General features: G+C 36.6%; 1 protein-coding gene across 1 annotated transcript in view; it reads left to right on the top strand.

Annotated features, from left to right (window-relative positions):
- UBR1 (ubiquitin protein ligase E3 component n-recognin 1) overlaps window positions 1-13,188 on the top strand; it is a gene marked incomplete at its 5' end in the record, with an annotated part of 38,863 nt that extends 25,675 nt beyond the window's left edge. The window contains 11 exons of the mRNA XM_010181336.1: window positions 753-958; window positions 3,734-3,827; window positions 6,506-6,658; window positions 7,117-7,214; window positions 7,866-7,959; window positions 9,253-9,401; window positions 9,758-9,813; window positions 10,124-10,220; window positions 11,132-11,199; window positions 12,110-12,260; window positions 13,097-13,188. Coding sequence (XP_010179638.1) covers window positions 753-958; window positions 3,734-3,827; window positions 6,506-6,658; window positions 7,117-7,214; window positions 7,866-7,959; window positions 9,253-9,401; window positions 9,758-9,813; window positions 10,124-10,220; window positions 11,132-11,199; window positions 12,110-12,260; window positions 13,097-13,188 — 1,258 coding nt within the window. The remainder of the gene's footprint in view (window positions 1-752; window positions 959-3,733; window positions 3,828-6,505; window positions 6,659-7,116; window positions 7,215-7,865; window positions 7,960-9,252; window positions 9,402-9,757; window positions 9,814-10,123; window positions 10,221-11,131; window positions 11,200-12,109; window positions 12,261-13,096) is intronic.
- Between the last annotated feature and the right edge of the window lie 250 nt (window positions 13,189-13,438).

The raw sequence follows: 13,438 nt of genomic DNA, 5'->3' as shown, positions 1-13,438 counted from the left end.
AATACATGCCTCTTGTAGCTCAAGTCACTGATATTCCTGTTTGCTAGTTTATAAACTCTAATTCCTTACTGAAGATGTTTGGTTTATATTGGTTATAATTTTGTTGGTATGGATTGCTCCAGTTCTAGAGCTGCTTCTACAGTGTAGGATACCTAATACAACTCAAAATTTTGGTCTAAGTTGGGCTGCACAAAACAAATCAGGAAAATAGAGAGATCTGTTGGAAAAAAAGTACAGATCACTTCTGTGTGCTTTGTTCTTGAATAATTCGTGTCCTATAAATAATTTTTGAACTCTGGAATAAGGAATATTTAAAAAAAAAATACATGGAGCTCATTGTGTCACAAAGCATTGAATCAAGGTCGTCACATTCATTTTCAGTATGTTTTATTCAAGAATGGGGAACAATTTTAATGTGTCTGGAAGAATAAAATACCTTTAATCTAAGCTACACTGAATACAGCGTCCTGAATTTCCTGCTGTCTAAACCCATTTAGTTGTGTTATTCTGTGTTAGCTGGCTTCTGCTTTCTATTTTTGAAGAGTACTGCATTTTAGTGAGGATTGAGGTGTTTCTTCATTGTTTGGCCATCCTTTAGTTTTGTAAAGCACTTTGGTATCAAACCAGAAATGTTAGCAGTGACACAACAGAAATGTTAGCAGTACGTGACATTTTTTGATGCCTGGAAGAGTAAGTTTGTTTCGAAACAGCCATCTGATTATTTTATATCTGTGTTACTTATGTTCTGACAGCATGTCTTCGACAGTTGATTACTCCAAAATTGCTTTGGGTCCCAAACGAGGTCCATCTGTGGCTGAGAAAGAAGTTCTGACGTGTATTCTGTGTCAGGAGGAGCAGGAAGTAAAGCTGGAAAGTGCTGCCATGGTATTATCTGCCTGTGTCCAGAAATCAACTGCCTTAACTCAGAATAGGAGCAGAATTCTTGAACTCTCAGGGGGTATGTGATTTTTCTTCTTTCGGACTCCAAGCAGCTCTGTACCTAGAGCTCGTACCCTTTGAACCCAAGTAAACTCTGTATCCAGTCAGATTGCTAAATGGCTTACCCTACGTAATAAACAGAAAGCAAAAATTTGAAGTTGTTCTAAAACCTGTACTTGAAAACTTAAGAAATGAAAAGTGTACGAAGATTTTGATTTGTCTCTGGGAAATCGGAAAACGCTTTAATCTCACAAGAAGATTTTGTAAAACAGAGATTAGGTAGGGGTGGTCACTGGGAAAAACCCCACAATATTAACAGTTTTCCTGTTTATTTATTCAAGTACAGCAGCAAACATTCCCAATATGAAGGAAATAGGTGGACACTATCAGAGGCCAATATAACAGCCTGAGGGGTGGTTGGTGGTGTGTGGGTGTTGGTTTTTTAATTCCTTCTGTGTCCAGAAAGTAATGAAAGCAGCAACGTAAAAAAAGTAGAGAAGTATAAGCAAGGATCATATGATATAATCTGATGAACAAAAAAAGGTGAATACAAGAGAATAATACAAACACGAGTTAGTTCCATAATAGCAATGCAGTAATTGGTAGCTTCTGAATGCAGAGGAGATAGACTAAGAAGGGCAAATGGGTATTTGTCTTGAAAAAAAAACAAGTGACATGAGAAAGTACTAAAAATTTGAGTTTCCATTATTGCTGTGTAAGACAATATAAAAAATAGAGACAGACAGTAGAGCAGTGAGAAATGTCAAAAATGGATTTGTGAAGAAAGGGACTTAGTAAGCCAGCCTAATTCTTTGACCTGGATAACTGGTTTTGTGGGTAAGGAGAAAGAAAGCTAAACTCTTCTCATGTTTATTAGACTTTTTGGCTCTGTCCTACTTGATACACAGCCTGGGCAAATGTTGTTTAGGTGAAAACACCCCAAGGTGGATGTACATCTCATCATAGAAGTACTAGTTTGGTTCAAGCACGCTATAATACGAAATAATAATGAAAAGTTAAAAGTCATAAGATATTTCCCTGTAAAATGAATTGTATTTATTTTAACACAGATAAAAATTTAAATAGCTGTTGTATATTTATTAATCAATATACATTCTCTATGTATCTGGCCATATCTTCTTATAAAGCTGAGTCAATAACTTTTTAAAATGCTTTTTATTGAAGCTAGCTAATGACATAAGGAATAAGAGTACAGTGTTAAAAGATGACAAAATTGGAGGTCTGTAAGAGCTCTCAAGATGTTTTCTAGTTTGTTCCCTTTGTATGGTGAGGATGTTACAACTTGTTTAAATTCCTGCTTCTTTCCAAGTATGTTTGTTTCTGTTTTATAACAGGATATTGTTGATTGTGGTCAGTTCATAAAGCAAAATGAACCCTGTGTCCTATTTTATAATGCCACTGCTGTCTAGCTTTAAATTCTGTTAGTGCAGTTCATTATTCTTGCCTGAGTTTAGAAGTACGCTCTTTCACTTATTAAGATGTTTTGTGTTTGCTCCTCTGGGTCATCAGCAAATGCTGAATAGTCACAGACCCAGATTCCTATAGAATCCCATTTAGTCCATTTTTCTTTTTAACAGTGAACTACTGATAATGGCAATTTTGAGCCAGCTGTATAGAATTTTTAGCTAGGCCATGCACTAATTGCATCATTTTTGTTTGTTTTGTTTTTAATCTGTTTTACCTCCTCTCTCTTCTGTAATTGAATCTTACGGTCTTGTAGTCAGGTACATTTGTTAAGCTTTCTGCAGTGACACGTCGGGCTATTGAAATAATTGAGAAAAAGAAAGGAATTAAGTTCCTTTTCCTAAAGCCACTTCTGGATGTTATTTGTAGCATGCACTGTCAATGGCATGGTCCTCTGCAGCTCATCAGTTCAAGTAGGCCTGTAAGAGCTTTTTTGATTTGAAGATCTAAATAAGTGGAAAAATGCTTGTTCCCACAGCAGAAGTGCAGAGAGTGGCAAATCAGTGTTATCCCAATGTTCACTTTCTTATTGCAGTCTTCATTTGACTCAGAGCAGCATCAGCTGCTGTCAAATAAAATCATATTCTCAGTGCAATTTGGGCGCTAGGTTTTTTGTATTTTGGGGTTTTTTTTTAATTTCCATTTTGTCAAATTCAGGTGCCTATGTTCAAAATCATAAACAGTCCACCAGATGAGACTTGACAACTGCTGTTGTGCAGTATTACTTGGATATCTTTAAGGGGAAAATGGAATCTCATTTTGAGTGCCTATGCATTCTCATAATGTTTTTGCTGTTAAGAATTACACAAGATTAGTAAAAGATAGACATGACTTTGTTACTCAGCAGTGCTGTTCGTGTGAGTGGTTTGTAAATATATATGGGATTAGTTGGAGAAATGCCTAATCTGTCTTGTCTTTAGTAGTTTCACCTTCTTTTATTTAAAAATACAATAACAAACACATCGAAAACTTCAATGATGGCAAATCCAGCCACAGAGCTGTGACAGTACTGAAGAATCATTTTCTTTTATTTAACTGCTTTACTATTGCTTTTGGATTTTGTTGTGTATTTCCTCATAAATAGGGGAAAGCCTTCAGTAGTTTAGGTGGGCTCTGTCTCGTGATGACTTTGCTGGAGTATTGGTCTGGCAAAGCTGGCCAAATGGGGTTTTAATGTGACTGCACGAACCGTGGGAGAAGAAAATCTGGAGGCATGTGTTGTGTGTATACTGTTGTTCATTTCTTTTCACACTTATGTGAAGTCATATTATTGTTCTCTCAGTGATTTCTTTCTGCTGTGTCTTTCTAGAGACACAAGATCCTCTCTTCATGCACCCTGACTTACCCTGTGGGATCCACACAGGAAGCTGTGGTCATGTGATGCACGCAGCCTGCTGGCAGAAGTAAGGATGTGGCTTTGCAGCTTTTTAATGTTTTCAGGGGTTTTTAAATTAACCTGTTTTTCAAAGCATTTAAGTGCACGCTGAAAAGACGGTACAGTAAGTGGATATTTAATTAAGGAGTCAGAACTATTTTTACTTGCCTAAAAATGAAATCTGGCAAAAGAGAAGTTTTGGCCTGATGAAGAAAATAATCATCAAACATTTTTAGTGCCTTCTGTGACTCAAAGAAGCATCTTGAAAGAGTTACTAAGTTATGCACATAAAACCAGTGGGGTAAAATTGGTCAAGAATAAGAAACCATATATAGTAGGTTTATTTTTAACAATCAGAATCGCAGAATATCAGGAGTTGGAAGGGACCTCAAAAGCTCATCCAGTCCAATCCCCCTGCCGGAGCAGGAACACCCAGATGAGGTTACACAGGAAGGCGTCCAGGCGGGTTTTGAATGTCTGCAGAGAAGGAGACTCCACAACCTCTCTGGGCAGCCTGGGCCATGCTCTGTAACCCTTACAGTAAAGAGGTTTGTCCTTATGTTCACATGGAACCATCCAATGAGAACCAGTAGAAATAATCCAGGTGAGCATTCTATAGCAACAATACTTAGACTCTGAAAGTCTGTCTCCAGGTCAGGATTTATTAAAGGATGAAGCACTTATTCTAGTGAGTCTTTAGGTGAGAATCTGGCATTTAGAATAGAATATGAATGGGTAAATCTACCATTATTTCTTCCACACCTCCCCCTCCTTCCCTACCAGTGAAAAAACTCTTAATAAAAATATGAGGGAAGAGTTGATACAATGCTTAAAAACTTTATTAGACATCTGCTGCTTGGGGGAGCCCACAATTTAGAGCAAGTGTGTTGGATTAGACTGCAACCTGAAATACTAACAGACCAAGTTACTTAGTTGCAGAATGTAGTCATCCTGGTTGTGTTTGTAGGACATTTGTAGGATTACAGAGAGCAAAGCTAATGCTCTGTGCATGTGACTCCACGTAGATCTGGCAAGTCTAAACAAGATAAATACCGTGAAATAATAATAGAAATAATCCCACTGGACTATTACCAACAGATAAAGAGAGTTGGGCCGTGCAATTGCAAGCTACTTTATATTGTGTTATGATATGAACAATGTCTTGAGGTTTGTTGTTTACACTTTTGCCATTTTACTTTAAAAAAAAAATCTGACTAAACATCTAGTGCTTATCGTTTACTTCTCTAGATTTTATTTTTTTTACAATAAACCTTCAGTACAGAATAAATAGGTGCACACGATTAAAATGATATGAAGTATGTTCCCTGAGTATAATACAACTGCTCTTGGCAGATCCATCTACATCTACGTAGATCTAAGTAGTGCAACACTGGAGTTCAGTTCCCTTGCTCTTTTTAAGAAAAGATGACTTGCTGTATGGGTAAAAGGGATTAGAATGGACAACAGGCTCTTCTCATACGGGATGGCACAGAAGGTTTGAGTATAGTCTTTTATTTATTACATAACAGACGTTCTAACTTACTAATATTCCTTCAAATGATGCCTTGCCACACCTTTCTAGAGTATCTGTGCAGCCTAAAAGTACTGCAAAATACAGTACAAGTTCAAATGGATGGAATATCTTTGTAGTTGCCATGTGTGAGGAAGAAGAGTTGCTTGCAAGAGCAATTGTTTGAATGTGGGAAAGTTTTAAATGTGTGTTTCTGTTCATTGTAACAGAATACTTTCCTAAATATTCCATACTCATTAGAACCTCTGCAGATGTCCCTGCATGCACACTTTCTCATTATGTAAATGGATTTTTACTTTTTCCCTTAAGACTTAAGATTTGAAGCAAAAAAACCCCCCTAGTTATTACCTTAGTGTGGAAGTTAGATAATTTCGTATCTGTCTTTAAGTTCCTACATCCTCAGTCTGGACATTAGTACTGAATTTAGTTGCTTGTATCCAGGCAAGAAGATTTGAACGTTGAATTTTTTTGTTGTTGTTCCTAATAATACCACTGAGACATTAATGAAAGCTGAAGGTTTACTGCATCCACTGATGGGGCAAAATCATAATGAAACCTGAAGAAAGATCATAGTTATTTCTTACTTTCCTTCTGAGTTTAAAATAGTTTAAATGTGATATTGTAATAGAAATTATCCTATCTTCCTGTGAAAAGAAGGTCACGGTTCCATTCTTTAGTCATGAGGCTCAGTCATTCCCATGAACAGCTGATTATTCAGTCATGAAGTGTTACTGGGAGTTTTTCCTAAAATTAAAAAAAGAATATGTACAACTCCCTTTTCAAACTTACTGTATGTAATGAGTTGCTTATGAGAGATATTGGACACAATGTTTCATTGCTTGGAAGATGTAACAGGAGAGTAGAAACCTTAAGGACTGCCTGTCTGTGAAAATGTTAGTGAATATTTTAAAAGATCTTAAAAGGTAGGGCAAGTTGCTGTGGTTTTCGCATGAGTGGTATACCATGCATCTTTGCATGAGTTCATCTATGTGCTCAAGGGTTTTGTTTTATTTCCATGTCCAAGCACGTGAAAGAATTATAAATCAAAGGGCAAGACTTGTTTGTTGGCTTGGATGGGTACTTGCTAGGTAATAACACTTAATTATTTGATTGTTTTATTTCATGTCACATTTGAGCCATTCCACTTCCTAGTAATTTCCTTTTCAATGTCACAGGTACTTTGAAGCCATGCAGCTGAACTTTCAACAACGCCTGCACGTTGAGCAGATATTCGACTTGGAGAATGGAGAGTATCTTTGTCCACTTTGCAAGTCTCTGTGCAATACTGTGATTCCTATCGTTCCACTGCAGCCTCAAAAAATAAACAGGTGAGTTACCACATTGCGTAGCCTTTAATTAAAAAACCCCCAAACAAACAAAAAGTAAAAATTACTTCAAGGTGGGTGGACTTTTCAAATTTTTGAAAGGAGTACTTAGGCTGACCGTCCCAATCTGTGTCAAAGACTGCATTGGACGTGATGATCTCGGAGGTCTTTTCCAACCGAGCGATTCTGTGATTCTGTGATTTCTCCTTATTGACTATTCAGCCAAACTTACTGCTTCTGGCAGTAATTTTTATTTTTAAAGCATTATTGGTAGGCTATCTCTGGAGTTTATATCAAATGAGAAAGTACCTAGATCTGGTATTTAGCCTAACACTTCACTTTGTACTGTTGCTCACAAATACCGAGTTGGTTTGTTTTGATCTAAATGTGTCCTCTGTTTTTAAAGATAAGGTGGTACTTTGAGTGTAAAAGTAAAACCTGCTTTCTATTTCTGTTCTCAGTGAGGATGCAGAGGCAGTAGCTCAAATTCTGTCCCTGGCTAGGTGGCTGGAGATTATCATAGTCAGGATATCAGGCTACAGTGTGAAAAATGCTAAAGGTTTGTTGTCTTAATTTTGAAGCTATTCTGTGGGATATCTAATATGCCAGTATATGTTTTAACTAATACCAACAGAAAACTTCAACTAAGGGATAAATTTTGCTGTCAATCAAGACAATATCAAATAAAGCTGGGGATGAAGTCGTGGTCCTTTTGAGCTGATGTCTTGATTTCACAGATCCATCGCCAATTTTCTGGTTTCTGTTAAATTCTTTCCATCTTCCTTGTAGAAGAAAATTATGTACACTTGGAGAGGATTGCTACCAGTTTGTATTCAGAGTTAATTACACTTTTGTGTTGGCTGTGATGTAGTAAAAAAAGAGGAAAAATTAAATTAAAAGGGCTGACACAAACATGTACGAGTGTTTAGAAAACAGAAGGTACAGAGAATCAACATATTCCTTTCACTCTTATAGTGCAGGAAAGTTCTTTTTCCTCACCAGCAAAGCACCACTTTTAATCCTCATATTTCTGGGATTAGAAGGAAATGTTACTTAAGAAGGAGGGTTAGAAGACTGGCTGGCTGGTGAGGTTTACAGTTATTTTCAAACCAGTTTAAAGCAAAAAGAAATCTCACTTCTGATAGACTGCTGTAAAAACTGTAACAACTTCTTTCATTTCTAATGTGGATCTAATTTCTTTTTCTGGAAGGAGAGAAACAAAATCTTCCAGCTTTCGCCAACAAGGGAATGGGGAACTCTGCTTTGGAATTCCATTCCATCCTTAGTTTTGGAGTTCAGTCCTCGTAAGTGTTACTGGAAGCGCTCTCTGTATTATGTTCATTCTCCCTAAAATAACCGAAGTATACTTCAGGGTTTTTATTGAAGGAAAGGCATATGATTTGTTTGGTCTAAATATGGCCTTGCTTCTACTTTTCCTTAAGCAATTGCTGAATATCAGATCTATACAGAGCTAGATGGACCTCTTGGTCAAATCCAGTCTGGTATTTCGTATGTTCGTGGTACAAAGCTAGGAGTCTGGAATCTTCTAATCCACAATTCCAGTGATTTGGGTCTAGGCAAGTTATTTAATGTCTGTCTGCCTTAATTTTCCATCTATATGTCTGTTTCAGGGATAGATTTCACTTGGTTTTGGATCTGAGAATGTAATACAGATTACTCAAAGGAATAGAGCTGGTTTGTGTGTTGCTATTCCAGTGGGCAAAAGCTCTCTCCCACTGAAATGGAATGAATGGAAAGACACTTTTCAAGAGTACTCAGCTGTCTGTCTTCGTTTTAGATCATGCCATAAGCACTCTACTTCTGTTACTTCTGGCTGACGTTATAGTTATGCAAAGTACTTATATCTGCTGTTTGTGAAAATCATCGGAAAGTTGAATCAAATTCTTTCTTGATAAATCATCTCCATGGGAAAGATTCTGTAATTTGCACTTGATGTGGTATTTAAGTATGAGCCTGGCTAAACCCCAAACTTTGTGGTACAATTCTTTTGGCCATAGAGACTTGGAGAATTAATATGAATATCCTGTATGTCTGTTACAAAGTTCAGAATGTATGACTTCAAACAAATATGAAACTGTATGTGTTTTTGCCTAGGCACTTTTCTGCATATAACTGCATTTACATAAACTACCCCAGTGTCAGTTGAAAGGAGCTTAAATGCTAAAAGATGTATTTAAAAACACATTTGGAATTTATTTCTTTCCATTTTTAGTGCCTTATGAGGTGGGATGTATTTTCACTCCAGCACTTACAATTAAACTTGCTTATTTGCATTTGGTTTTCCCAGTGTATTTTACTTTGATTTAAATGTTTGTATTTTTTGAATGTAAATTATAATATAGTATAGAGATCTCGAGCCTGGCAGCTCTTAATCTCTCCATTTGTAGAGCCTGTTATGTCAAGGTACTTGTTTACTACTGGAAACTAGTAATTTTTTTCTCCTCTGTACAGGCAAAGGGCTTTTGTATTCAGGAATTTTTTCATAAATAACTTAGACTTTGTTAGTGATTGATTGACTGGTAAGTAATAGGCACTATTAATATTAAAACTGAAATTATCTTGGCTTGCTTTTACAGGGCCAAATACTCAAGCAGTATCAAGGAGATGCTTATTCTCTTTGCCACCACCATTTACAGAGTTGGGCTAAAGGTTGCTCCAAATGAAGCTGATTGCAGGATTCCTATGATGACCTGGAGCACGTGTGCTTTTACCATACAATGTATAGGTAAAGGATAAGTTGCTTTATTCCTTCTCATGACTTGAAAATCTTACAGTTGTTTGATTGTATAAATAATAATAAATTACTCTACATAAATAAGAGTAATAGTAGTAAGTGTAATAATAGTATAAAAACATATTATTTTATATGTAACTGTAGCGTTTATATTCTATATGCAATTACATATATAATAGAGTGATAATCTATAATCTAATATAAATAATAGGAACAACAACAAAGATCCAAGATCTTTGAAGTGAGCTGATTAATCTCTGTTGAGTGACTAAAGCACAGAAGCATTTGAATTGATTGGTTCCTGTGGAGCAAAGCAGCTTAATTTTTTTTCTGTGTTTGATTTTAAGAAAACCTCTTGGAAACGGAGGGCAAGCCTTTATTTGGATCTCTACAAAATAGACAGGTATGGAGAAGTATGATATGCAATACATTTTAAGCAAAAAAACTTCATATTTAATGTGCACACATACAAAACCTCATTGTTTAAACTGCTAACATCAATGTCATTCTCTGCTGAGGGATAGCTCTCAGTGATTAGATCCATAACATAAAGAACATTTTGGAAGAGTAATGTTTCTGCTTGCACATGGATGTTCATATTCAATTCTCTTATCAATGTTTTCTGTGTGTAGAAGTAGATATGCTTTTACAGCTTTAGTTCACTGTTATACTTTTCTTTTTTTCCTGTCCAACCATTTTCTCTTGCGCTCTAGCACAGTGGCCTTAAAGCATTAGTGCAGTTTGCAGCTGCTCAGAGAACAACGTCACCACAGGTCCTGATTCAGAAACATCTGGTTCGTCTTCTAGGAGGTATTGTAGTCCTTTTCTAGCTTTTGTGTTGCAGAAGTTTCTGTTGCAAAATGGCACACACGTTAATACAGCATAGAAGCGAAGGTTGGAATACTGACTACAGTGCTAACTTCAATTTCTCTGATGTTTTCAGAAATCATGGAGTATTCCTTGAATTTAAGTAATAATTCTGTTAACCCAGCCCTGTATCACTGAAGTCCCAAAAAAATTCTCTATCTCAGATAACCTAGGCAATACTCAGATCCGGAATATTTACAGATGGTCAACTATTTCTGTCAATGTTAACAAGTACTCAAATTATGTGCTAACCAGGTAGATAAAGCCACAAAATGGGTATTCCTCTCTCTGAATTTTGAGACTTCATCTTTTTAGCTCTTTCAAAAGGCCACTTGCAGCCTTGTTTAAGGCATTTTGGTTTTAGGGGGAGCTAGTTTGAGACACGTAACCATCCTCCGTGTTTCTTACTGGTTAGGTTAGCCTTTGTGGATCAAACACTCCTTGACTTGTCTTCTATTTTTTAGGATGCTTAGGTGTGGGTACAAGCTTTTGTATTGGATTAAGTTGTGAGGCATCTACTGTTGTGGTGGTACATTTGTGTACTTCACCCTTAATCAACATTGTGTGTGCTTTCTTAGAGCTGAAAATTAAAAGATTTTATCTCAGAATTTTTAATATATAGCCATTAAAATTGTGAGCTGGTTGAGCATGCAGAAATACCTAAACAGATGCACAATCAATTAAATAAGTAGTAAGCAGTTAATTAAATCCGTGCTTCCCTAGATCAGATGTGGACATTTTTTGGATGAAAACACAGAAATTATAGAGGCTCTAAAATCAGATTCTGATATTGCAGTTCAATCCAGAAGAAGAAAATACATATCAAATGCGTAATTGATATCTTTATTTTGTAGTTCTGCTGCCCAACTTTAAAGCAGAGGACACTCCATCCCTCTTAGAAGTAGATATGTTCCACATTTTGGTAAGCAGGTTAATTTTATTCTTCATATTAATACTTCCTTTTTTTTTGTGCATGGATTTTTGGGTACTTTACCCTGTAGATAGTCCTGCATTCTCTCTTCACTCCCGTGAGTCAAATGATGATACATGAGCACTGCGTACAAGCGAATCATTACGTATGGCTGCTATATACTTGTGTTTACCTTTAGTTCTGCTGCTCTTGTTTTCAAGTCTTTGCTTTCCACTCTTATGAAATTTCATGCTTGCAATCTCAATCCTCTTTTTGCCACCTCCATGGCTACCAAACCTCAAACAAAACCCTGAGAAATTCACCCACTCAGCTTGTTTCCCTCACTCTGTCTCAACAGGCCTCTCATACCTTCTGATTTCTTCACATTCACTCTCATTACCTTCATTACTCTTCTTGGCCTCTTCTTTCTGTTCTTAATACAAATCTGTATTATAGTTTCTTCGACTGTTAAAAACCAAAACAAGACACACAACACAAAAAGCCAACAAAAAGCAATTAAAAAAACCCCTAAACCCACCAAACTAAAACCTGGTTTGCCCTGGTTGCCTTTCTAGCTAATGCTTGGTCTCATTTCTTACTTTTTTCAATGTGCTTTGTCTTATGTCAAAAACCAGAAATTAAATTTTCTAGGACCTGGACAAGCTTTCTTGGTGGATCTCTAAACTGGCAATTAGAATGGAACTGTATCTGAGTTTCCTACATGCTAGAGGCTTTGATGGTTAACACTTTCCAAGGAGTTTTTGCTACACTTTGTGAATTAAAACTAGCAAGATAGATGAACATTTTAAATTGACTACAGAAATTAAATATAAAGGCATAGTGAGAATATAATTTCTATTATCTATGCAGCTACTACCAAATTTCTGTTATTTTAATATCTGCTCCTTCCCTTTCCCTGTAGGTGGGAGTTGTGCTATCCTTTCCGTCTTTATACTGGGAGGATGCTGTAGACTTGCAACCTTCATCAATTAGTTCAGCCTATAACCACCTCTACCTCTTCCACCTGACAACACTGGCACACATAACACAAATCGTCGTCTCTTCAGCAACAGGTAGAGGTGTATTTGGGTTGGATTATCCTGGTGTTTCTACACAAATTCTTAAATATAATGGATGAGCACCATTAGTGTCTTGCAGATATAAACTTCCTCATAATAAATGACACAGTGCTAGGTAGTAATAACTGTTTTCTGGTTAAAAAATAAATAGCTACTTCTTTTTTCAGAGCATTTTATTATATCAGTTCTGTGTGCTTAGCCTAAGAACACAAAATAGTTACTGATATATGAGTTCCTGATCAATTCCAGAGTGGTAACTTGCCCCTCTTTGCTCCTTGAGAAGCAAAGCTCTGCCCAGCAGCAGCACTGTGAGCTGTGCAGTGACAATTAGAATGGATTTCGGAAAATAAACTTTTATTTACCCTTCAACCTGGTAAATACCCAGAGCCTAAATACAGAATCCTATAAACTGATAGGAGAGAATTTCACTTTTCTTTGTATTTCATGCTGCTGTTAATAACTGTCAGTAACCTACAGGCTTCCTAGCTACTGCTCTCCTTTTTCTTCAGCATGATGGGGATTAAAAAAAAACAAACTAAATAAAATTCCTGTAGCTTAATCTGTGTAGTTCAAGGGAAGGAAGCAGTTTTTATGTGAGGATGAGCAGTGAGACAGTGATCCTGATTCTTCTTTATAGTGTGCACTTTTAGGAGAACATTTTTTTAGGCTAAAAACGGCAAATAGAAAATAATTAAGCAAAATTAAAGTGGAAATATTTCTGTAATGCAATTTTTAAAAAAAAGAAGAAGAAAAAAGAGCTCAGGATATGTAAAAAAGAAAAAGAAATGTCACAAAGTGCTTTTACAGTGAGAGTCATCTTTTGTGTGCAGAATCCACTACTGCTCGATCATCTGACAACAGTGAGGAGGCACGGTCTGCGCAGTCTTTCTGTAGAGAAGTCTGCCAGTACACCAGTGGGTGAGTAGCAGTTCAGTCCCAGCGTTACATTTTCCTAGGAAGATGGCAATCCACAGGGCCTGACTTGAACAACACGGAAAGCGGGCAGAAAATAACGTATTTTGTAGGGGCAGTTAGCACAATGCCTTGTGCTTTCTTCCCATCGTTCTGAGCACTGGAGAAAAAAAGGGAGCTGGTGAAAGGGACACTTTTAGTTAAAATAGCTACTTTTTGTGGACAACAGAGTATGTTCTTAGTCTAAGGATGAAAAAATA

Source organism: Mesitornis unicolor, unplaced genomic scaffold (assembly GCF_000695765.1).
Source record: "Mesitornis unicolor isolate BGI_N332 unplaced genomic scaffold, ASM69576v1 scaffold8263, whole genome shotgun sequence".
Taxonomy (NCBI): Eukaryota; Metazoa; Chordata; class Aves; order Mesitornithiformes; family Mesitornithidae; genus Mesitornis; species Mesitornis unicolor.
Note: the sequence above shows the minus strand (reverse complement) of the source record. Positions and strands in the feature narration are given on the sequence as shown.